The sequence below is a fragment of the Neofelis nebulosa genome, chromosome 5, assembly GCF_028018385.1.
Source record: "Neofelis nebulosa isolate mNeoNeb1 chromosome 5, mNeoNeb1.pri, whole genome shotgun sequence".
In the NCBI taxonomy this organism is placed as follows: Eukaryota; Metazoa; Chordata; class Mammalia; order Carnivora; family Felidae; genus Neofelis; species Neofelis nebulosa.
This window is the reverse complement of record NC_080786.1, coordinates 35,533,526-35,557,582: the sequence shown is the minus strand read 5'-3', so window position 1 is coordinate 35,557,582 and position 24,057 is coordinate 35,533,526. Positions and strand designations below refer to the sequence as shown.

General features: G+C 47.9%; 1 protein-coding gene across 1 annotated transcript in view; it reads right to left on the bottom strand.

Annotated features, from left to right (window-relative positions):
* The window catches only part of CLSTN2 (calsyntenin 2), a 603,671-nt gene extending 580,095 nt beyond the window's left edge, over positions 1-23,576 (bottom strand). Inside the window, exon 1 of the mRNA XM_058730043.1 lies at positions 22,920-23,576. Within this exon, the coding sequence (XP_058586026.1) occupies positions 22,920-23,028 (109 nt within the window). The 5' untranslated portion in view covers positions 23,029-23,576. The remainder of the gene's footprint in view (positions 1-22,919) is intronic.
* Positions 23,577-24,057: the final 481 nt, after the last annotated feature.

Sequence of the window (24,057 nt, the reverse complement as noted above, 5' to 3'; positions counted from 1 at the left end):
TGAATCAGAGAGAGCTGATTGTTAAATATTTATATACAGCATTGGGTATACAGTTTGGAAACCAGCTGGATTGGGGAGGTAGAGAGAAGAGTCTTACAGGACCTCTGATGTTTCTAGTCTGGATCTCAGGATGGATGAGGTTCTGTTCCTTGAGATACTGAATACAGGAGAATGAGCTGATATACAGTCAGGAATGGAGAAAGGGAGTTCATCCAAGAACATTTTGAATTTTGGAGATCTGTAAGACAACCCAAGGATAGTGGAATTCTGTGTCTGAAGCTTGGGATAGAGTTCCAGGGTGCAGAAAGGTTGTATTTAAAGCTGTGGGTGTGGGCAGGTGGAGTGAAAAAAACGGCAGAGGAATCCTGGGAGTCTGTAAAACCCAACATTTAAGGGAGTTGCAGAAGAAGTGTCTGGGCAAAGGAGATTGAGGAAATTTAAGAAGCAAAGGGGAAGAAGGGGAGATACCCCAGGAAACAGGGAAAAGGGAAATTCAACAAAAGGGGATAGCTACACTGTCGAGTGCCACAGACCTCAAAGAATCTTCTGAGATTGGCATCAAAGGGACTGTTGGTAACCTCAACATAACCAGATTCAGTAGAATATAAGGATCTGGGGAAGAGAAGTAATGGTTCTTCAGTGTTTAATCTTGTGATGATATGTCAATGTATTAGTCAGGATCTAACAAGGAAAACAGTAACTGCTGTAGGTGTTTCAAAGAAAGGAAGTTTAATGCAAAGAATTGGTTACCCAAGTAATGGAGTATAGGGAAGTTAAACAGCAAATGGCAAGGCAGGAAGCCACTACCATCCAGGGCTGGAGGGACAAGTGGGGAAGGAAGGCTCAACACAGCCCAACCTGAAAGCCTGCCAGGCCTCCCCTGCAGAAGGGGAATTAGCAAGGGCAGATATATGGCAGCAATGAGATCACCCCAGGCAGAGGGAGAGAGGGGGGAATACCTTGGCTTCTCCCTTTTCCACTCTCCCCAGTCTTCCACCAGTACCCCCCACTGGTTGTACCTAACCAGAAGCCATTGGCAAGGCAGCTGGCAAACAGAGTTCCCTGCCATACAGAGTGAAGCAACAGAAAAGCAGGAACAGATCTGACAGCAAACAGGCAGATGAATGATGCTACCTGCCATTTATCACATTTCATGACATTTATGACATTATTATAAGACTCATCCTGATTCTAGAGATGTTAACATTTGAAAGAAAAATTGTCTTAGAATTGATGAATATGGTATACCTATGGAGACATGACACACAATGCTTCACAGAGTACCTCCTTTCCCAGACATGCTGGGTTTTCTTTGCATGAGACTGTGGTCCAATCTTGACTCTACAGAGATACACATCAATCCCTTGGAAGGGGCATGGACTGCCAGGTGTATTTGTGCAGAGGTTCCTAATGCATCTTCCTCCCCCAGGGCTTATTGCCTCAGCCCACCAAGTACATCTTGGCCAGCAGCATCTTCCAGGTTCATCATGCCTCCCTGGGCAAAAATCAAATTTATTATTTTATTCATTTTCCCCCAACACGTGCTACAATGCATTTCCGTCTTTTGTACAGAAATGCATGCTGTGCCAAACGACAAAAGTTACTACTGAGGCAGAGGAAAGAGAAATATGAACAGCAGAAAGATAAAGCTCAGAAAAAAAAGAGCATGCATCACTCACTCCCATACCTCTTGGACAAGTGCTGGAGGTGGGACACCTACACCATGTGACCAGTAAGCCCTCCCCAAAGTGGGTCAGCTGTATTCTTGGCCTCATTGACAGTATCACACCCCCAATATCCTAGAAGACATTACCATGGGGTAAGGGTTCTGGTGGCCATAATCTGTCCCAGGACAACAATGTCTACAATCAGCCAGGAACAGTATGTGCTCTGGCCAGCTTTCTGAGTTAGAGTTGGTCCCAGGTTCCCTTTGGGAAGGAGACCAAGCAGCCTTGGTACCCTCACTAGGCCCTGTCTCTGTATGGCCCTGGCCTCATCTGCAGAGTGGATCAACATCAAACACACAGGGTCCCCCACTGATGGGAAGTAACTCACAGGCAGTAACTCAGCAGGAAAAAAGAACCAGAAAAACAAGGGAAAGTGGTTGCCTTTGATGAGTCTGACATGTGAGCTTCTGTGGTATTCCTGAGACCATTTGTGCCTGAGAACATTTCCTATGCTAGCCCAGCCCCGCTAGCTCAGGACCCTAGAGCCCAACATTAGAAAGGGGGTGCCGTTCTTCCCAGGCCTCATATGGAAGCCTGTGGCAAACAGGCCGGTATTAGCATGTACCCTACACAGCACATGTTCTCTCCTGACTTTGGGACTTTCACTGACACCATTTCCTTTCTCCAGAACCCTCAGAGTCCCACATACTCCAAGGCATCTGTTTGAATCAACATCCATTCATCCCTTTGTGCCCTCACCCAGTTGACAACTGGTTACCAGGCTGGGAAACATCGATGAATTCAGACATGAGCTCTGCCTCTTTACAGACCTCACCACTATCTGGTAGGCAAACTCAGTTTTTCAAATTAAAAAAAAAAAAAAAGGATTGCCCGAAGTCTTTTTGAGGTACATACAGGTTAGAGTGAGGGCAGGCACAATTGTGGGAGGAGAAAGGTAAAGCTTCACAGAAAAATCCCAGATGAGCAGACGAGGAGACTTGATCTCTCTCCACCAGTGCAGATCTGGGATGGAGGTTGTGGGTAGAGAGCAGAGGAGGACACCCAGTCCTACAGCCAGAGGAGGTGGGGCTGACCTTGAGGGCAAAACAACTGTCTGCCCCAGCTGTAAGAGTCAGCTGTGGCTGGCAGTCATCCCCCTACTCCCGCTCAGAGCAGGCATCCTCTCCCTCCTCACCTTTCCTCAACTCTACCAGCCCTGACACTCCAGCCTCACTTAATGCTTGTATTGCCCTCCTGTCCAGAATCACCATTTAATATTTTAATCTGTCAGCTCATTAGTTTCTCCACTAAAACGTACGTCTTCTTGAGGGCAGAGAGTTGTCTTTCCAATCATTCCGGTAGCCTCCTATGCTCTAGGCAGCCTGCCAAACCCAGGAAGAGGAAGTGGGGGTGAGGAGTCAAGGAGGAAGGATCCAGCCTTGGTGAAGTTCAATTTGGGGAGAGCAAGAGTCTAGTCTGAGAAGTTCCTCAGGCAAAGGGACACTTATCAGCAAATATAAATTATGTGGTCTTTTTTTTTTTTAATTAAGATTTTTAGTTTTTCAGGGAATGCTATTACTGGTGAATGACAATCAGCATTGTGCTCAGGTTTTTGTCATGTAAATTCCACATTTATCCAGCAGCTTTAACCTGTCAGAGCCATTCACGATATTCTTTAGAGGGTTTTCATTCTGTTTGCTTCCTGGTTATTGCTTTTAACCTGAAAACGGGGAAAAAAGAGAGCCCATTCCAAATAGGACATCCCTTTAGTAGACCTTCTGTGTTTCAATTTCAAAACCCATACTTCAACAATAAACTAGAACAAAATTTCCTTTGGAGACTAGTATATAAGCAACAATGCCTTCTCTACTCTCAACCCACCCGAGCCCAGCTTGTGTGGCTAACAAGACCATCATTTCGCTGGGCCCCTGAAAAGAGATGGTGGCCTCTTTGCCAAGCCGTGTTATTTTCTGAGGGCCTCCCATGTGCACAGGAGGGGAATAGAAGAGGAAAAGACATACTCTTGCCCTCAGTGAGTACAGAAGAGGAGTCAGGGAAAATGATTAATGCACAGTAGAGAATAAAATAGGAAAATGTGTCACCCAGTGGGATGCTGCATACCACAGTGATGTTAAGGGCACAGGCTCTGAAGTCAGACAGATCTGGCTTCAAGTCCCAAGGCCAGTGCTGACAGACTTACTAAAGCTTAGTCATAGACTCAGCTTCTTCCTACAAAATGGGGAAGTTATGAGAGTCACATCACAGGGCTCCTGTGAGGGTGATGTGAGCTGATGTGTATAAAGTCTCTAGGACAAGGACAACTAACCCCCAAGTCTTACCACTGTTACCACAACCCCCTTTGGCCTTCAGGTCCAACCTCCTACAGGGACCTGTCTGTCCTCCAGAGTTTTTGCCAGGCATGCTGCACCTGCCCTCGTCCCCACACAGGGTGCCTAGGAAACAGGCATCCCCCATCCTTTCCTGTTTGGGCCATGGGAAAGCCATGACCTCTCTGGCAAAGACCAAAGTCAGAGACAAACAGAACCAGGGAAGAATCATCTAGTGAGAGTCACCCTTGAGGTGAGAAGGACCGGTTCCTAGATGACTCAGGAGAGGGGTCCAGCTGGGTCCCTGAGAGCCATGCAGCTTCTACTCTGTGCACTGGAGCCCTGAGCTACCAGGTGAGAAGTATGACCATCCCAAGGTCTTCACACAGGCAGGAAGCTGAACCACAGTGGAGGCCATGTTCAGGTTCTGGTCTGTAGCCCCAGCTGAGCTCAGACCTTGAGCCTTACCTGCCCAGGCGCACGAATAAAGAAACCTCCAGGTGATCCCAACCAATTCCCTGTCATTCAAAACCACCGACATCAGGGAACAGGGGCAGGCTATCCTCCCTCCCTCCCCTTTATCTAAATTCCTGAGCCAGGGGATCTATGAGCATAGTAAAATGATTGCCTTGTATCAGTAAGCTGTGAGGTAGTTTGCTGGGCAGCAGAAGATAACCAGAACACCAGACTCTTGTATACCAAATGTTTTATGTCCTTGGGCACACTTTATAACAGCGTCTTGAGATAGGACTTAATATACCCATTTTAGAGATGAGAAATCTGATTCTCAGAGAAGTTAAGCAACTTTTCCAAGACCACATAGCTTCTAAGTGGCGTAATCAGGACCAATACACCAATCCATACACCAGGATCCATATGCTATTTATACACTGCACATCAGTCAGCCACTCAGAATTAAGAGAAATTTTTAAATAAATCAGATGTTGTGTTCAGCACCTGAAATGGCCTATTTACATACATTTTATATCCTGATAACACTCACCACTGAAATAAAGTCATTCGATTGTCAAAAAAATTAAAAAATGCTAAATCCCGTGCACTTGAGCCAGGCCATGTGACCGAAGCTAAGCTGAGGGACTAATTCACATCAAACCGCTCAGCTGACAATGGCTCAGCACATTAACTCTCTCAGAGAAAGGGCAGAATTTGTATCAGTCAGGTTTTGCAGGGCCTCACCTGAAGTAACAGAATGACAGCAGGAATTCAGACCAGTGGGCAAGCGAGGTGAGTGTAGGGGGGAGGTTTTTCACTTCTGCCAGCTGTTCCACATCAGTGAAGGAAGTGCCACAGACAGAGGTACCTGCTTTGCAAATTCACTTATAGGTGCTCTGGGAGAATGCTGAAAATAGACGCTCGAGAAATCTGGCTGCGAGCAGAGGCCAGATGTTCCCCCAGACACGTGAATGATTGTGTGCTGCAGGCACTCAGCCTAATTCAACTTCTGTCACCTCAAGAGGGCAGGGATGTACCTTTGCCCAGATCTTGGGGAAGGAGCTGGGGGCCACCCTGCCCTCAAGGAGCCTTGAGAGTCCTGGGCCCAGAATAAAAGCTGCCACCACTGCAGGGCCCGGTGCCTGCCCCAGCTGCAGAGCACTGCACGGGTCATTTGTTGCAGGAAGACCTCCTAACCCCAGTGGGTATGAAGGGGTGTGTAAGCACTACACGTGAGTGCTCACCATTCACTGAAGGGAGACACAAGGTGGGAGTGAGCAGCATCCTCCAAATGTCCCTCGAGAATGCAGAGCTGCCAAGCAAGTCTGCCTGGATGTGCCAAGGACCCCCCCAGCATTCAGATCCTGAAATCTAAGACTTACCCCTGGGGATGGTGTAGAGGAAGAGTCCAGAAAGAGCACAGCACACATCCCCTACAAAATACGTTCTCTTGTTCACTCCCACTTTCAGTTTGAGGTCTCTCAGAAGCAGGCCCTGCCTGAGTCCAGGATTTTGGGTGCAGGTGGTTTATCTGGGAGGTTATATCAGGAAAGACCAGTAGGGGAGAGGAGCAGTGACTCAGGAACAAAGGAAGGAAGAAAGTCACCACCATGGGCAAGTGGAGCCCAGGCTTCCAGGGACCTGAGGGAACTGTGTGAAAGGCTGCAGATGTTCTCTCACCAGTGGGGCGAGGGTGCCAGGGTACTTACTGATCCACCAACTCCCGTCAGTCATTGGTGGAGGACCATTCCTATGGGTGTTAATTCCTGGTCTTCAGACCTGGCACACATACAGAAAGAGAAGGGTCTCGTAGCCAGAAAAAGCCATAGACAAAGGGCCACTGGTGCTGGAAGTAGGGACTGAAAGCATGAAAATGGCAGGTGCAGAGGGAATGTGGGCAGGGCACTGATGGTGTCTATTACAATCCTCCACGGCCACATAAATCCCCTCCCCACACACATCCCCGGCTACTGTTTAGTCTCTCTATCCAACCTGCATCTTATTGAGTCTGATGACAACACGTGCTAAAGAGGGGGTCAAGGCCTGCCATAACCTCCAGCCTGGAGTGCCATCCCCTCAGGGGAGGGAGCCCCTAATTCCAAGCCAATGGTTGTAGGTTCACCTAACTCAATAGCTGTTCTATTCCTCTAGTCCTGCTGAATGGGGTAGATAGGGAAAAGAGCTGGCCCTTCTTCATCCTGGGCTGGTCATAACAGGCATGGTTCTGAAACCACCCACTGGTGCATAGAGGTCTGCTTCTGAGCCTTTTGGCAAAGAAAAAAAAATTACAGTACTCCACAAAACCCCTGCATCCTAGGACTGCCTAAGGGTAACCCCTGACCTTAACTGCTGCCAAAGACTACAACTCCTGGAACCTGATATAATCCTTTTAGGGCACTTTTTTAACTTGGAGAGTGAGATGATGCTGAAATGGGAAACAAGTAAGCAGAGAAAGTCTGAACTCATCCTGAAATGCCAAAGAGATAACAGAACACCATGCCCTAGACACTTGTTTTAATCCCCAAGTTTCCTGTTAGAAATACTTTTGTCTAGCTGTCAGAGGTATTTTATACAACCTCAGGCTTTTGCTGCCATGATTTTACCTTTCCCAAGTTCAACCATTTCAGGCAAATCAGGATGCAAATTCCCCCATGAAGTTAGAAAAGATGCCACTTTCAAGAAAATCCCCAAGGAACCAATATGTGGTGGGGGTGGGGTGGAACCAAAGCCGGCTCAGAGAAGGAAGCATTTTAGTAAGTTAAGTTAGAAGAGTGGGTGTGAGAACTCTCCCTCCCACCCAGGCTCTTTATTCCACACAAGCTGGGTCTGTGCGGGAACTTGCTGGGAAGCTGCTTTTAAATTCACAGCTTATAGTCCATTATAATTGAAAATATGGTGACGCATAAGAGATGATGTTGATTTTAGAATCAGAATGTCAACCAGGTCTTCTCATTTCAGAAATACATACATCCCTTAGTGCCCTGAAGTTACTGTTGGGCTGAAATTTTTATAAACTCCACTCCAAGTCAAATATTACAGAACTACCAAATGTCACTGAACTACTTATTAAGGGAATATACCACTTCCTATGAAATCTAACTATTAAAATGCATTTTCATCTCAAAGTTACAGAAACTCTCTTTGGCAATTCAGCCTCTCTCTTAGTAACACCTCAAGCTTATGTGAAGGGAGGGTGAAAAATAAGACACTTAGGGATTAAAAACAACGCAATAAAGAATGCTCATCCTCTACATTATCATGAGAACACTAAGGAAGAATTTTCCATCCACGAACACGGGGTTTTAACTCTGAAATATCCATACTGACCATAATAAGTACTCTATCCTGTTTGTTGGAGTTTAACCCATTGGGTTATAAACACAAAATGATGGTATTTTTGCCCCCTCACCCCCAACTATGCTATGTGCAACCTCCTCTTTCCCACTGGGTAGGAACTGCCTCAAGGATATTCAGCCCATTCCACAGCTTTTCACTCTCTTTCAGTTCCCAAGGCTCAATCTAGGTCATTTTTAACAGCAATCTCCTATGTGATCCAAAAATCTATTCTCCCCACCTCCCTACAAAGGCAAGGCATTACCAAGTCTCTGATGGAGGGGCCCAGTGTGTCCTGCCCCCTCCCTTCCCCTCCCCTCCCCTCCCTTCCCCTCCCCTCCCCTCTCCTCCCACCTGCTCTTGTGATTATGGAGTAGAGTAGCAGAAGAGGGGAAGGACCAGCAGATATCTCTATACTTAACACAAGGCAAAGCAGCAGCCCTCTCTTCCACTGGTCTAAATAATGTTCCAGTACATGGTTGATGGGCTTAATGCGGTCTTCCAACATGCCTCGCTGGGAAGCCTTATTCTTGTAAAGATCTTCTTGTGAAACATGACAACTTCTTTCAGTTGTCCAGGTGGCATTTTCCCTTTTTCCCCCAAAAGGTACCCAGAAAGACTATAGTTCCAGAAATTGTCTACCCTTTAAGGCAATGTCAACCTGTAAGTACATATGGGATCCATCTTTGGTGTCTCCTAGATCTGGGAATTTCTGAGTGAGTGAGTGAGTGAGTGAGTGGGTGAGTGAATGAACTGCAGGTGTCCAGGTATCTCTTGGGCTGAATATCCCCCAACACATCATCTAGAGCTCCCTAGTCTCTTCCTTATGCCAGTAGCCCTGGAATGAGTCAGCTAAATATTGTTTGTATAGCTTTAATAAACCCCGAGTTTTCCAGGAATACAGCCACCCTATAAATTGAAGCCAGAGCATACTTTTCTTGTTCAGGACTTCACCAGAAATATCTCACTATATCTAAACAACACATCACTCCAATACTGCCCATGACATTTGAACTGCCAATACAACACACATGGATTCATGTGCATTTATAGCTGTGGGATTCACAGCAAGCATCTAATTCATTACTCTCTCCAGTAGAGTTGGGCCCAGGGCATTACATACTATTTTAATATACGTTTTCCTTTGAGTTCCTTTATATTTCAGTTAAGGCATTACATTGATTTGTTCAATTATGTATACAAGCAGGTAATAGTATCAGTAAATTTCATTGCAGGATAACAATGGGTGCACTACAAAATATTTGTTGTAAAAAGGGGCCGTTGGTTCTGACAGGGATGAAAAGCAGTGTCTGGATTCATAATCCTTTTGCTTTACTTCCCTGTTATGGACCCTGAGACTTTAGTAAAACTCTGTTGGGTCCAAGCTCTATTCTTGGTGTGGGAATACAGGGAAATGTTCTCACTTGAGCCAGAGCTCCAGGATGAGGGTATCTCCATTTGGTCTGGGTCCCCAGAACATACAGTGAGTGGCAGCATTATCCACAGAAAAACCCCTACCCCTTAAACGGAGACATCAGGATCAGAGTCAGAGCTGTTAGCCACCAGCCCCACACCCCACATCCCTGTGGTGGTGGTGGGGGGGGGGGGGCGGCAGGAGCTCTCCTTCCCAATGCTAGCCTCAGAAGTTCTAGGTTCTGGTCTGGCTGGGGAAGGTGGGGTTTCCCTGTGCACAGTATCAAAGCTTTAATGCTCAGTACTGAACCAGTAGATCCTTAGATCCAGAAGTAAATGTTTTGACTTTGGAGAGATTCCCAATTGCTCATTTTTTTTGTGGACTACACACACGGCCTAGAAATCTCAGCATAGCTGGAAGTCAATACCTCTTCCTGCCTGCCTGCTTCCCTAGCTGTGGTGGGAGAACTCCATGGGCCTCGTCCCATGTGGTAGTCCCATTTTAACTGATGACAAAGCTTTTCTACTTAAAACTTCATCCTTGCCTCTACATACCCATGCATCTGACATCATAAACTGCAAAATGCCTTTAATGATCTGTTTGGAAAAGAAAGCATGTTTTACATTATGTAGGATTTCTACAATCTAGAGTTTAATACAATGTGAATGGGAACACGCAGAATCCCCAGGATGACACAGAAGAGTGTGGTGGGGAGAGTGTTAGACCCACAGCAGGCTATAGCTACAACTAAATTCTCATCAGTGCAGTGACAGAAAAAAATGTTCTCCCAAATGTTCAATGCTACAAAGATGGAACTTATGACTAAGTCATTTCATTGATGGGAAAGTTAATTTACATTACTTATCCCAGAAGAAGATACACTCTGGCAATAGACCCCAGCATCATCAGCTTCAGAGGTATAAGACCCTGAACCATCTGGCTTCCCCCTTACCTGCCTCACACCCAGAAGGTCACCCATCTCCATCCTGGCTCCACCCCCCATCCTGGAATGCACCAGCACATGCCAGGGGTAGCCAGTAGCCAGCATGTGATGCTGGCCTTTCCTAAGCAAATCATCCTGCCCCACCAGCCCTACTCTGCACTGGGTGTGTCTGTACTGGAAGAAGGGCACTGGGGACCCGGGAGGATGAAGGAGAAGGATTTAACAAGGAAAATTCCATCCTAAGCCTGCATCCCACATAAGGCAAAGAGGTGGCTTCCAGGGAGCTCTAGCCAACACTCATCCACCCTCCCTACACCCTAAACATCTGGGAACACAGGAATGGGGATGTCATAGACCCTGACTTTGAGTTCTGCACAGTTTAGTGAGGGGCGGGCAAGCAAATAACAATACAATCTGATAAGTGCCACTGCGGAAGTCTGTACAGCAGCTACGTAATGGGGCAAGAAGAATACCTCTCTTGGCCGGGGGGAAACGGATGGATTCCCAGAAAAGGTGCCCACACTGAGGGGTGCTGCCAGACTGCCAGGCAGGGCAAAAGTGGAGCAGCAGATAAGGCATGGTGTGAAGCAACCAACACAGAGGCACAAGGAAGGCCCACAAGGCATGGAACTGGGGTTACCCATAGCCACAGAAGCTATTCATACTAAATATCAGGTTGTCTCACACGAGGACCCAAGACTGAGAAGGCACTCAAGACCCACCACCACTGGCAGTCAGCATGGGGAGGAGCCCAGTTTCCAAAGATCTGTGGATGCTTTTAGATCTTTTAGATGCCAGAAGGTACGACTCATAGACTCATCCCTGGAGGGTCCACACAATTTGGGCACAGGAACCGATATCACACCATGACAGAGACCTGCTTCACACATTGTCTACACCCTCCAGGCTGTCTTAAATGCCACCAACTGTGACTGTCTAACCCTATGGGTGGAGTTGCACTGTCTCTTTCTATAAATGCAAACATCACCAAACGAGACCAGGCATCATGTCTCATTACCTTACTTTCCTGGCAAGTCACATGTGCTTCCTCTCTGATAAGATGATGTAAGTAGCTCTAGGCACCAGTGTCTTGTAGATTTGGGGCAGGAGTCATGGTGGCTCCAAACTCCTATATAGGAGCCCATTTAGTTGGAAGTGTGAACCAGGTTACTTGTTTTGAAGCTGTGGCTACATAGCAAGTCTTCAGTCTTTAGTAAGAGTGGGTAGTTCCAGGCAACAGAAGCAGCAAAGTTTTCCAAAGATACTTTCTCACATTTTCCATTGGGTCAAGAAAACAAACTGTAAGATGAAAATGATGATGATTCTACTATTATTCATAGTACTTTAAAGAGTGGCTCCCGAGAATTGTCAAACTCTACCTCCAAAAGCAGAACTTAGTGCCACTAAGGTCTTGATAAGAGACACCCCAGAGGGGTGGGGTTAAGCAGAAAGAGCAATCACAGGATGGGGAAAAGGTGGAATGACAGAGGTACTGAAGGCTGACTGGACAATTTTGTCATCTCTTCCCTTCCCCCGCCCCCCCCCCCACGCTGGGCTCCAGAACAAAGAGGTGGTAGGACATGTCTGGAAGCAAAACTCCAGAAAAAGCGAAAGTTTCAAGCAAAGATCCTTGGCTGGTCTCTGACCAGAGTTCCTCTAGGTAGGAGGGCTGGTATTTAACTACTGGAAAATTAGGGTGGGAAGGAGGCAGGGGGTTGTTCAAAGAGGAAAAAATAAAATAAAAAAAATGCTGTATTCATGATATCCAATTAGAAGAACAAAATCACTAAAAAGTCTCAAAATTAATAATCAATCAAGATATAACCATCTTGATATCTCTGATGATGGTGCAATAAAGCAGAGAGCATTGATTTCCCTTTAGAAAAACTACCAACAAAAAAGCCAGAAAGGTAAAATCTAGGTCTTGGATTTGAAATTCTACTCCTATTATGAATAATTTCAGCCTCCTCTCCTACTCCAAATGACCATCCATCTCCCACAAACAAAAACAAGCAAAATAAAAACAACACCAAAAAGTGAAAGAAAGGAGGGAGGGAGGGAAACAGGTAGTGAAGGAAGGAAGGAAGGAACTAAGGGGAAGGGAGGGGAGGGAAGGGAAGAAGGAGGGAAGCAAGGAGGGAAGGAGTGAAGGCAGGAGGGAAGGGAAGAAGGAGGGAAGGAAGGAGGGAAGGAAGGAGGGAAGGACGGAGGGAAGGAAGGAGGGAAGGAAGGAGGGAAGGAGAGAGGGAAAGAGAGAGGGAAGTCTCTTAAAATACAAAGTCAAAACTTCTTTCATTGCCCAGAGTTTTGTGTATTTCTGAGTGGGGGCTTGTCTTTTAGCTCTTGGCTCTTAGTCCTGATTCTTCACCCCTCCCAGACAGGGTCTGGAGGGAAGAAGCTGGGGCACTTTGCAGTAAAGAGCTATGTGCCAAGAAGTGCTGGCAGAGAACAATGAGCTGAGATTCTAGGACTGTGTGGGCTTAATTTTCCCTTGCATGTGAGCCTGAAGGACCAGAGTAAGTGATTTTCCAACTCCAGTGGCAAGAAAAAGAATCTCCCATACTCCAAACTTGTTCTCCACTCTATTTCACGTCTAACCGTTAGTGATTCATCCCTTCAGGTTAACGTTGCCCATGGTAGATTTGGAACCACTAGCTACAGAGCAGGCTGTTACCTGACATAAGCTGCATTTCAAAAGGGTCTGGTGTGTGGAATATAGGGAGAATCTGCCCCTAAGAGAGCACCTGTGATTTGAGAACTTGAAGCAGAAAGAGCTGGAAAAGTAAACGTTCAGCACCTCAAACAACCATTCAATCAAGCTAAGCAAATGCTTAGAGTCTCCATCCCTCATGCTCTGTAAGCTTGCCTAATGCAAGCCCCCTTCCCTGTCCTCTCTCCTGTGTGCCTGCCTTCAGGACTGGAGCAAAGACAGTAAGTGTTGCACATAGGCATGGCCCCCATGTTGATGGGACATTCCTGGTGACAAGCTGCAGCAGAAGACCCAGATCCTCACTCAGGAAACTTTCATCTTTCAGCTAGACAGGGAACAAATCTTTCCTCTCTCAGGGCCTCGAGCTCTCTCCCAGCAAGTGAGGGGACATCCGTCTCTACCACCTACCCAGGCAGTCCTGAAGAGAGACCCCAGATGAAAGGGTAAACTCAATTTCCAGGTCACTCATTGTTTCTTCTCCCATTCACATCCCAAGGTCTTGTTCTCTGCCCCATCCTCAGTGTCTAGGTCAAGGGTGGGGGTTGTGGGACAACCCAGCCCAGAGGAAGATGACCCAATGGATGCCTCAGTGGAGTACTAAGTTCTCATCACCCACACCTACTTGGAGATGCCCTGTTCGCAGCCAAACCCAGGGTCACTGGGGTACCTTTGATGAAATACATAGAAGTTTCCTTTGAGCATGTGGCCTGAGCATCAGGGAGAAGTGTCTCTGGCTTCAGGGACAGAGCAACATGCTAAGTGTTTTGTGGCAGCCCAGAGAGTGAGCCTGTATACTCACCCACGTTCTCAAGCTCCATAAGTCCAGGATAAACTGTACTTCTGCAGAGGAAATCATAAATAATGCATCCTAAGACCAGGATTTCAATATCTTTGAAGGGTTTCATTTCTCCTCCCTTCCAACTTTGATATATGTACTTACTTAACAAGGGTCTGGGGAGGGTTAATTGAATTAATATATGTAAAGTGCTTTGGGTTTGAAGAGAATACGCAATATAAATGGAAGTGTCACTAAAAAGGTTAATCTAATTTACATCTAACACTTTCAGTTCATGGTGTTAATGAACTATATCCTTTTAGAGAGTGATTAATTTATAGAAATGTGATTATTTTTCCTAATGCTATATATGGGTCAGCTTCTCCTATTACTATATCTAACTTTATAGGAGAATTCAGCATTTTATAAATTAAAATCATAAATCAAACACCCCTGTAATGGCTATATTTCATTAATTACAAGGAGACATGCATTAGATTAACATTTATCTGTTTTAATTAATTTGCTGCAATGCAGTTATCCATGCAAATTGGAAAATGACACATCAGCTTGACATAATATTAACAGTTTTGACTGGTTCTTCCCTGAAAATTTATGCACCTGCAGCTGCTGCATTCCTGGGTAACCATGGTGACCACCAGCTGTGTGACATATGCAGGCTGTACATCAAAGAGCTGGGAAGGGACTTAACACTAAATTCAAACTTCTCCTGAAAATATACTTAACTAAAGAGGTAAGGCAGTGTAAAAAGAGAAAGACGCAGGGTTTTGTTTGGGAGAGTCCCCAAGTCTCAAAACAAATTTCTTAGATCCAATCACCTTCTTTTGTGATCCACTTCCATGTGGATACTCAGAACTTTCTTGGGCAGAGGAGGGCCTACTCAAGCAGACCCCAAAGGGGTGAGTGATTTGCCCCCCAGCCTCGCACTCATCAGTGGGTCCAGGTCACAAAGCTTTCCTTCATTCTCTACAGTGACCCCTGTCAGACTTGTTAGAAGACCGCAGATTTAACTATATACTACAAGAGACATCATGGGAAAGCAAAGCAGAAGTCACAAAAATGATGTGTGTCTTTTTTTTAATCAGCAAAATTTAAGTCAAATTTCAGCCAATTAGGCATTTTTAGAAGCAATGAGAATGGCGTTTATAGCCTTTCTCAGTGAGAATTCCAATGGCATCTGCAGGACTTGACACCCTCATACGTTTTGCTGTGGTTAATGTTCTCCCGACTCATCTATAGAGCTGAGTGTTTTCAACTTTTACAAAGTGAGTGCTGTTAATTGGTTTGGAAAGATAGATAACTAAAGGGGAGAGGCCTGATGAGCAGTTCCTACCAGTGACCTAGAGCAGGAAGGGGCACTCAGCAGGAGAAATTTGCAAGGGCAGAGCCCTCAGGGCCTCGCAGCCAGCATGGGTGGCATCACCCTGGCACACACTCCCGGCTCCCTCCACACTCAGCATTCACTATGGACCTTGGACAGTGCTGGCCACTGGGCACAAAGACATGGCCAGGACGCTTGCCCCTTGAGGGGCTCCCAGTCTGCCTAGGGATGTAGGAAGCCAACAGGCACTTTGATGGGGGAAACTAAAAGTGGTAAAATATGGAGGAACAAGGCCTCCACCTGGAAGCAGCCTTGCAACCCATGTAAAGAAACAAAGCGTTCCTTGGGGAAACTGTTAGCAGCCAATGGGAGTGTTTCTCAGCTTTGGCTGAGCATCAGAAATACCTGAGAACTTTAAAGGAAATCCCAGATCCTAGCCTAATCTCTGGAGGTGGGTTCCAGGCATCGGTGTTATTTAACAATTGTCCTAAGTGGTTCTCAACCCACACAACACTGGGTGCTGAGAATCACTGACACAAGAAAGGAGAGGGCAGACTCTGAAACTAGACGTGGTGGATTCAATTCCCAGTTTTACTGTTTTACTAGTTGGGTGAACTGGATAAGTAGCTTAACCTTCCTGGCCTTGGTTTTCTCACCTTTAAAGTGTGGATAATAAAAGCACACATCTGATTGAGTGGCTAGAGGGCTGAAGGAGTATTAATACCTATAAAGCACCCAGATCTCTGCCTGAAACACAGTAAGCTCTTGTTAGATGTTTGTATTTGATGGCTGGAAGTTTCTGGAAAGTTCCTGAGAGGAGGCCAGATGAGAAGTGAGGGGAAAAACCATCAACTTTGATGCTAGACTGGAGAGCTTAGAACTATCTTGAGAGCAACCATCATCAGGAGTGAGGCTCCCTGTTCTCAGAAGGCAACTGGGCCCTCATGAATCCTCACTTGAGAGGCGGCTTGGGTTGCAAGAGTGTAGGCATAAGTTTTCCACAGACACTTCCTGTCCTAGCTTTTGTTCTAAGAATATCTGAGCTGCTAGAAGGGGGTATGGTAGAGATGGAAGAGGCAGACCTGGGAAAAGGACTGGTTTCCTCCAGAATAGGAACTGGTCTCCTACTCCCTCTCCTATCCCTACAGCACCCTCTCTCACCCCAGTTCAATGGCTGCAAATAGTGTTATAGGAATTGGATTTCCAGTGCTGGAGCCCCAGTGGTAGCAAAGATTCTGCTACCTGTGGAAGTAGAGAGCTGGAGACATCAAGGGGCCATGCTGTCCAGACAGTGGACATCACAAGTGGTAGCCTGCAAGAGACAAAAACTTGAAGCAATTCCAAGAGTGTGAAGCTATTCTCAAAACCTACCAGGGACCCTACCAGCCCCTAGCATGGATAGTGAAGGATGGATTCATGATGACTGGGATGGAATTTCTTGAAGGCTTGGTGGGACTGGAGTTGGCATCACCCATCCTGACAGCAGTGTGAGGGAAGGGGTGAGGAGGGGGCCAAATTAAAATTTAGCACTTCCATATGCAAAACTTGTTGAATAAGGCAGTAGCAATGGGCATGGGGAGATGTGGAAGGTTCTAGATCTTTATGAGAAGAATCAACTGGACACGATGAAGGATGGGGTGTGGTGGAGGAGGAGAGCGAAGCATGCTGGAGGATTCCTGGGGCTCTGACTTGGGTGAGTGCACAGAGGTATCCTTTACCCAAATGGAGGCCACTGAGTAAGCAGCAGATTCCTGGAGGGAAAGTTTGGGCATACATGGGGCTGGTGGTACCCCAGAACATCCTAGAGCGGGGGCAGACAATGAGTGAGTCTCAGAGTGGGGCTCAAGATGAGAGCTACAAGGAAAATTGGTCAGGGCCAGAGATACCCCTGGAGGACTGATGTAAGCAGAAGGCACTGAGCTGGAGACAGGCAAGGTCCTAAGAATGCCTAAGAACAAGTGCCTGTTCCAAGGATTAGAAAACCACTAGGAAGAGGCAGAAGTGGGCTCTGAGTGACATCACCTGGCTCTCTGGTGCTGGATCATAGCCAATCACAAGCTGGAAGTCCCCTTGGTCTGCTTTCTGGTGGCTCTGTTGCTGCATGCCCCGTGGGGTTCCTTTATTAACCTTATAAAATGGGTATTTATGAAAAGAACAATTGACACGTATAATCATCCCATGACATTAGAAGAAAAGGAGGCCTTATGAGTAGTCAGGTACCTGCTACTCCATCTATACCATCTCCTCCCACCCTTGCCACACCCACTCTTCAGCATCCTCCCTCCTTCTCCCCAGTGTCCAGCCTTCAAGTATATCTAATATACTTCAAAGTGTTTGTGGTATCCTTTATTCACCCTGCATGCTTACAAAAGGATTCAGAAGAGGGCCATGCTTAACCCAAATGAAAGACCAGCCAGGGAGCTCTTCCTAAGGCAGGAGACCCTGACAAGCACATCTCAGACCATGCAATGCAGACAGCTATCTTCTCTGCTTGAGGTCAAGCATGACAGGAGGTGAGGAAGGCTTCAAGCTGCCTGGACCAGAAGACAGAAGCTATGCTTACTCCTCATGGAGAAGTGAATCAGAGAATGAGGCTTCCAGAGAAACTGACTCTTTCAGCAATTTGTAGTGATACCCAAATGTTCTCAGACACTGAGGAGATGCCTTTTCAGGGAATCAAGAGCCTCCCTGACCTCACTCAGACCCTTCCCCAGAGCAGACATATCATGCTGGTAGGTAAGCCTGGGTGATATGGGAAATCCATGTCAATGACACTGTTCTGGGCTCAAATCTCAGTTCCACAGACTCCAAGCTGTGAGACCTTGGGCAAGTTACTTCACTTCTCTGGGCCTCAATTTTCTCCTCTGATAAGATGGGACAGTAATTCTACCTGCATCATAGGATTAGGGTTAAGAACAAACCAACGGACATGTGAAATGCTAAAAATAGTGCCTGGCACATAGTGTGCATTCAATAAACATTCACTCTTTTATTAGCTCTGTAACATTATGCAGAAATGTATTTGGCCATGGCTGAGCTCCGTCTTCACTCCTGCCTGTGTACCAATCATGTGCATTCTTACCACCCTGCATTCACTGCCCTGCCCTTTCCTATCTGCTTACCCAGTGCCTACTCACCCATCAAAACTCCTTTCATTTGCTCCATAAATCTTTCCTGACTTCTCCCATCCTTGCCAATTTCTTCCTTTACTCCAAGATTTTCCTGATGTCTGTAGTGCACAATCTACCCTTTTCCTGTCAGCTATGAAGTTCTCCAATAGTTCATGTCATGTGTGATGTTTGCCCTAAACAGAGTGTGAACCCTTTGATATCTGGAACTTGCTTTATCTTTTTGTTCCCCTCACAGAGAATAACAGAAGACTGAGGAGTAGCTACTGGCTGGTAAGGCTAAAGAACAGGGCCCATGCATATTTACAGTGGCCTCTCAACCGAGGCATCCTTCTCAGACCAGTGTCCCCCCTGCCTTCTGCCTGATGCTCCCACAAAGCTCATAGCACAACTGTTACAGATGCATGTTTGCCCCCACCCCCACCAAGATTCATGTATTGAAACGCAACCCCAAACGTATTGGCATTAGGAAGTGGGGCCTTTGGGAGATGAAAGGGGTTAGATGAGGTCATGCGGGTGGAGCTCGAAAGAATAGGAATAGTGCTCTTGTAAAAGTCAGGAGAAAGCTTGCTTCCTCTCTCTGCCATCTACCCTGTGGAGTACAATGAGAAGTCCACCATCTGCAACCTGGAAGGGCTCTCACCAGAACCTGACCCTGAGGGCACCCTGAGAGCAACTTCCAGGCTCCAGACCGTGAGAGATAAATTGCTGTTGCTTATAAACCACCCAGTCTACAGGATTTTTGTTATGGCAGCCCCAACTGGTTAAGATGGTGACCCTCTGTTCTCCTACTTTGTACGTGTCTTGGAGCTCAGCAGCCTTCTCCCAATCCAGTCCTCTCTTGGTCCATCTCAAATTTATCACACCAACGGAAACATTTCCACAGGGTCCAGTTAGTGGTGGGCCAGACAACAAATAATACAAATAATCTGCTTCAAGCTGCCATTTGGTTATCATACTTTTGGTTACCTCCTTCCATGTAAATATGCATCATCAGAGAGTTTGCCTTAGGCAAAACAAGAACGCTTCTCTGCTTCCTGGAACAGCACACCTGGGAAGAAAGTGCTGACAGGGCAGGGAACTCTCCTAACAGTCCAAATCAACCACAGAAGCTCTTACTCCACAGACCAGAACCCCCACACCTTCAGAGCCGACCCATGGAGACATGTTTATTTATTTATAAAGCACACATTGCTGAGTCCTTACTCTGGGCTGGCCCTGCATTAAGTGTCAGAGCTTTTGAGATGAATGAGAAGGGGTCCCTGGCCTCGAAGGCATCCAGAGACTAGTGAAAGTGGTAAATGTTCTCACAATTGAAGCCAAATATGTATGAATGTGCTCTTATATTTATATACAGTATTTCCACACACACAATTCACACACACACATACACACACACACACACACACAGAACAAAGTTGAGCTGAGAGAAGATATGAACAAAGCTAATGAATTGCCAAGAGGTCAAAAAGGGGATTTCACCAAACCTCAGACGTCAGAACCTAGTGTTTAAGTGACAAATAATTAGTCACTGTGTATTTAGTGCCGTTTACATGCCATGAACTAAATGATTTCCAAGCCCTCTCCTGACAACCACTGTGCAAGGTAGATTTTTGTATCCCTATTTTATAGATAAGGAAAATTTACCCTGAATTATCTAGCTAGGAAGCAGTAGGACCAGGATTGGAACCCAGGTTTCTCTAAGCCCAACTTTCACTTTATATAGGAGAGGAGAAAACATCTAAAACATCTCAATCAAGAAACGATAGCACTTTAATTGCAAACAGGTATAGTCACTAACCCATCCCTGCTGACGGCTCACTTATACCTGGAGACCAGGCAGCAGCATGGCCCTAGAGATACAGGGAGAGTCAGGAGGAGATTCCAGCCCTCAGGGCTCACAGAGCAGAGCTGGGGCCAGACAAGGAGCCAAGGCCTGCTAGAGGGACAGCCACGGTTTTCTGGGGGTGACCAGCCTGGGAGACCAGTCGGGAAAGGTTCCTAGAGGAGGCCATGTCTAAGCCTGTGTGATGAGTAACAGAAGGAATTAGGCTAAGGAAAGTGATCTTCTAGTCGGAAGACATAATCCAGAGGCTCCATGAGTATATCCCAGTCCAGTAACCATAGCCAATTCAGGATGAATGGAATCTGGCCTTTTCAAGGAATCTAAGAAGTGTTCATCTTTTTTGAATAGCCAAGATATAGAAAGGTAAAGGGAACCAGTTATAATAACTGCCTGGCCACTGGATTAATTCAGAAATCAGGAATACGTTTGCACTGAAAGTTGAGTGATTTGGTGAAAAACCCAAATAGTTGTAGAGAATTAGCTCCTCGATTCTCTGCAGCAAGAAGCAAGGAACGCAAAGGCAAAATGAGCTGTGCACACAGACACGACATCTTACAGGAGCCCAAAGCTGGGAAGGCGTGCTTCCAGACAGTTGTCCAGAGGGCGCGTTCAACTCTGCCAGGCAGCGTGATGCCATGCTCCCAATTTTCTTCTACACATGAATACAGAATTGTATTCAGGAAGAAAGCTATTTTTTGTTCCATCTTCTTCACATCTTCCTGACTTTTCTCTTTTTCAATGATGGGAGTAATAATGATAAGAACCTTAAAAACAGCAACATCACTGGCAGTAGGAAGCATACCTTTATTGTCTCACATGTTCTTCAGAGAATCTGTGAGATTTGGAAACATAAAATACAAGTGCATTGTAATAAGGAAAGTCAGTCCTGTAAATAACAACTAACGTGTCATAATAAATGTCTCTGTTTTGATCAACTATTACACATTTGTCTTTAAAAAAAAAAAAAAAAAAGGCAGCTAACAGCGCTCTTTGCAGCCCCCCAGTGGCTGGAACAGGAAAGAAGGAAGAAGGGGGATTCGCACAGCAACCCTGACCCCTCCAGGGCCAATCAACTTTTTACAGCGGAAAGACAAATGGCTTGTTTTCACCGCCAAATGAATATGTTCTAAGTGAGGAAGATGAAAAGTATTGGTTCAAATGCACATAATTATACACATACACGTGAATCACTGGGAGTCTGGATTTTTTTTTTCCTTTTCATCTTTCTCTCTTATCTCTGCAAAGCTTTCTATTCTGACCTGAGAACTCCACAATGCAAGAGCACACCTCGTCCTCTACCAAAACAAGCTTTTCCCTTTTCCTTACTTGCTGCGAGCTCCCCCGTTTGCAGACATGTGCTTATAAATATACCATTTGCTCTGCTACAAAATGATGAAAAATCTTCAAAAACATGTCATTTGCCTGTTTAAAACAAAGTGCCTATATGAGGGAAGGAGGGCAAAAGGTTTGGAAGCTCCTTGTTTTTACCAAAACAACAGTCTGTCAGAATGATTCCTATCAGCGACTCCTTTACCACACTTTGAGAAATTTTCATAATGAGTTTTTCCTTGTCTTCCCCAAAAAGAAACTGCTTCTCAAGGATACACGAGGGGGCTGAAAACAAACAAACAAACAAACAAACAACCCAGCATGTCTGATTATAGTTTCAAAACCATGTCACCAAAAATGTAAGGTTAGAGAATAAGCAGAAACTCTATTCTCAAATATATCGCTCACAAGTTGTGGGAGAAGCATCCCCGAGGTCCAGAGGCGGCAAACCGTCTACCTCTCACTCTCTTCACCCTCCAAGAGTAATTAAACCTGATATACATTCCCTCCCTGAGCCACTGGTAAGCTCTAGTTCAAAGCCAGCTTGCAAATCAGGTTGCCTCTAATAGCCTGTTTATCTACAGGTGCAAACCCTTCCGCCCCCTGACGATGGTCAGACAAGATTCCAGGGACCACGTTGCCCCCCTCCTCGTTACCTGACAAATTTGACCACAGCCCCCAAGCCAAGCGCACACCCTCCTCGTCAACAGCGCTAAGAATCAACAAGTTATCATTAAGCTGGGCGCTCCAGCCCAGATCTCCCACCACCTCCCCAGAGCCCACCGCCACCCAGCTCCCTCTCCGCTCTCCCCTCGCCCCTCCCCTCACGGTCCTGCCCGCACGTGACCTTCTCTTTCAGATCCGCCCTCTGGTCGCCCCCAACCCAGCGCTGTCTCCACGCACCAAGACAGCTGTCAAAGTACGCCCTGCTCGCCAGCCTACAGTCTTCTAACAGCGCCGGGCGTTTACCCGGACCCTGCTTCCGTCTGGGAGGGAGCAGCGGGGAGGTCAGGATCTCCCACTGCACCGGGTGGACACCTCGGCCGGCTCCAGCCGGAGCGGAGTCGAGTCGGAGAGGCTGTGGGGGGCGTCACATCCTGCACTTCTTCCGGACTCCACGGCCCACCCGGAGGGCGCGCGTTTCCAGGAGAGTCACAGCCGCCCTGGGGGAATCTGGGGCGAGCCGGGGGGCCTTCCCTGGAGCCTACAAGTTTCCACCCACCTCCGAGCTGGAGAGACACTCCGCTCCCTCCTTTGAAGGCACCCCCGCCGATGCCCTCCCTCAGGGCGAGAGCAGGCAACTGCCTCTTCTCCCGGCGCCCGCGCCCTGCTCAAGCTGTCCGTGGGCTAGGGCCCGCGACGCCCGCACTACGCGCCCACCCCGCCACAGACAGTCCCCAAAGTTGTCCCGACCTCGCAGACCTCCCCTTCTTCTCGGCCCCTGGACCCCGCCCAGGGCTGGGCCGGCGTCTGCAGGTGGAGCCTCTCGGGGTGCAGGGAGCTCACTTCGGGGATCCCGGGAGCAAGAAGCCGGGGTTAGCTGCAGCAAGGGAGGGCGTGCAAATCTAGCATGAGCCCGGGTCCCCGCGCTAGCACCCGTCAGACCGCCCTGCCTCCCTCCTCCGAGAGGAGGAAACTTCCCCAGCACCCACCTTTAGCCGCGAGGAGGCGGCGCCGCCGGCTGCCCCCTCCGCCGCCGCTGCCGCTCCCCACGCCCAGCGCCAGCAGGAGCGGTACCCAGCACAGCCTCCCGGTCAACATCCTCGCCGCCGCCGCCGAGCTGCCGCTGCCGCCTGCTGCCCGCACCGGCTCTCGCCTTCCGGCGCCCGCCGGGCCGCGGCCGCCTCGCTTTGCCTGCTGGGTGCGCTTCGGACGCCGCCGCGCTCGGCCTCAGCTGCCCGCCGCCGCGCCGCTCGCTCGCTCACCGCCAGCAGCCGCGCTCACTGGCGCGGACCCGGAGCGGCTCCGGCGCTCACCCCGGGACGGCCCGTGACGTCACGGAGGGAGGGAGGTGGCTCCTGCATATTCATGAGACGCGGACACCGGCCCGGCTTCCGCGCTCCCGGCTCCGCGGCTCCGACCCCCAACTTTCCTCCAGCGTCCTCACCCTCCTGGGCGCTGGTGCTCCAGGCAGGACTCGGCTCCCGGAGGACCGCGGCGGGCGGGTGCTTGGAGCCGGGCCGCCTGCGCCCCCGTTCCGTCTCCCCAAATAACTGTCTCAGGGGATGGCAGGCCCCCTCAGAAAGTGGTCACTGGAGCCTGCGAGTCGTCTGTTGGGGCGCAGGGGATTCTGCCCTGCCACGCCCTTGGAATTGACATACGTGTGGCGGGGCTGGCGCGTGTGCTGCGGGTCCTGCCCTTGGCCAGGCATCTGGACGCTTCGTGCTGCCTGGTCTGGGGAGGGCGCCAGGCACACGCAAGAGCTGGAGAGCGTGAGCGCTGCTCTGGACCTGCCAGGCAGGGTAAATCTCAGTGGACCTGGAAGGCAATGGCCAGACTCCGCACCATCTTGGAGACGCAGGTGCAGCTGTGGCTCTCCGAGGCTGATGGACCAGATCCGAAAAGCAAACTTGGGGTTCTGGGCCTGCAGAGGCAGCAGTGGGGACATAAACTTCCCTGCAGTATGGTACCTAAGCAAGAAGTTACCACCTTTCTGTTGTCACTCCCATATATCCGAGACCATGCCACCTGACGTCATGTCTTGCAACATTTCATGCTATTGAGTAATTATCAGTTCCCTGAGAGCAGGGGCTGTGCATGTCTTGATGATCCCCCACCACCCCAAGGCCA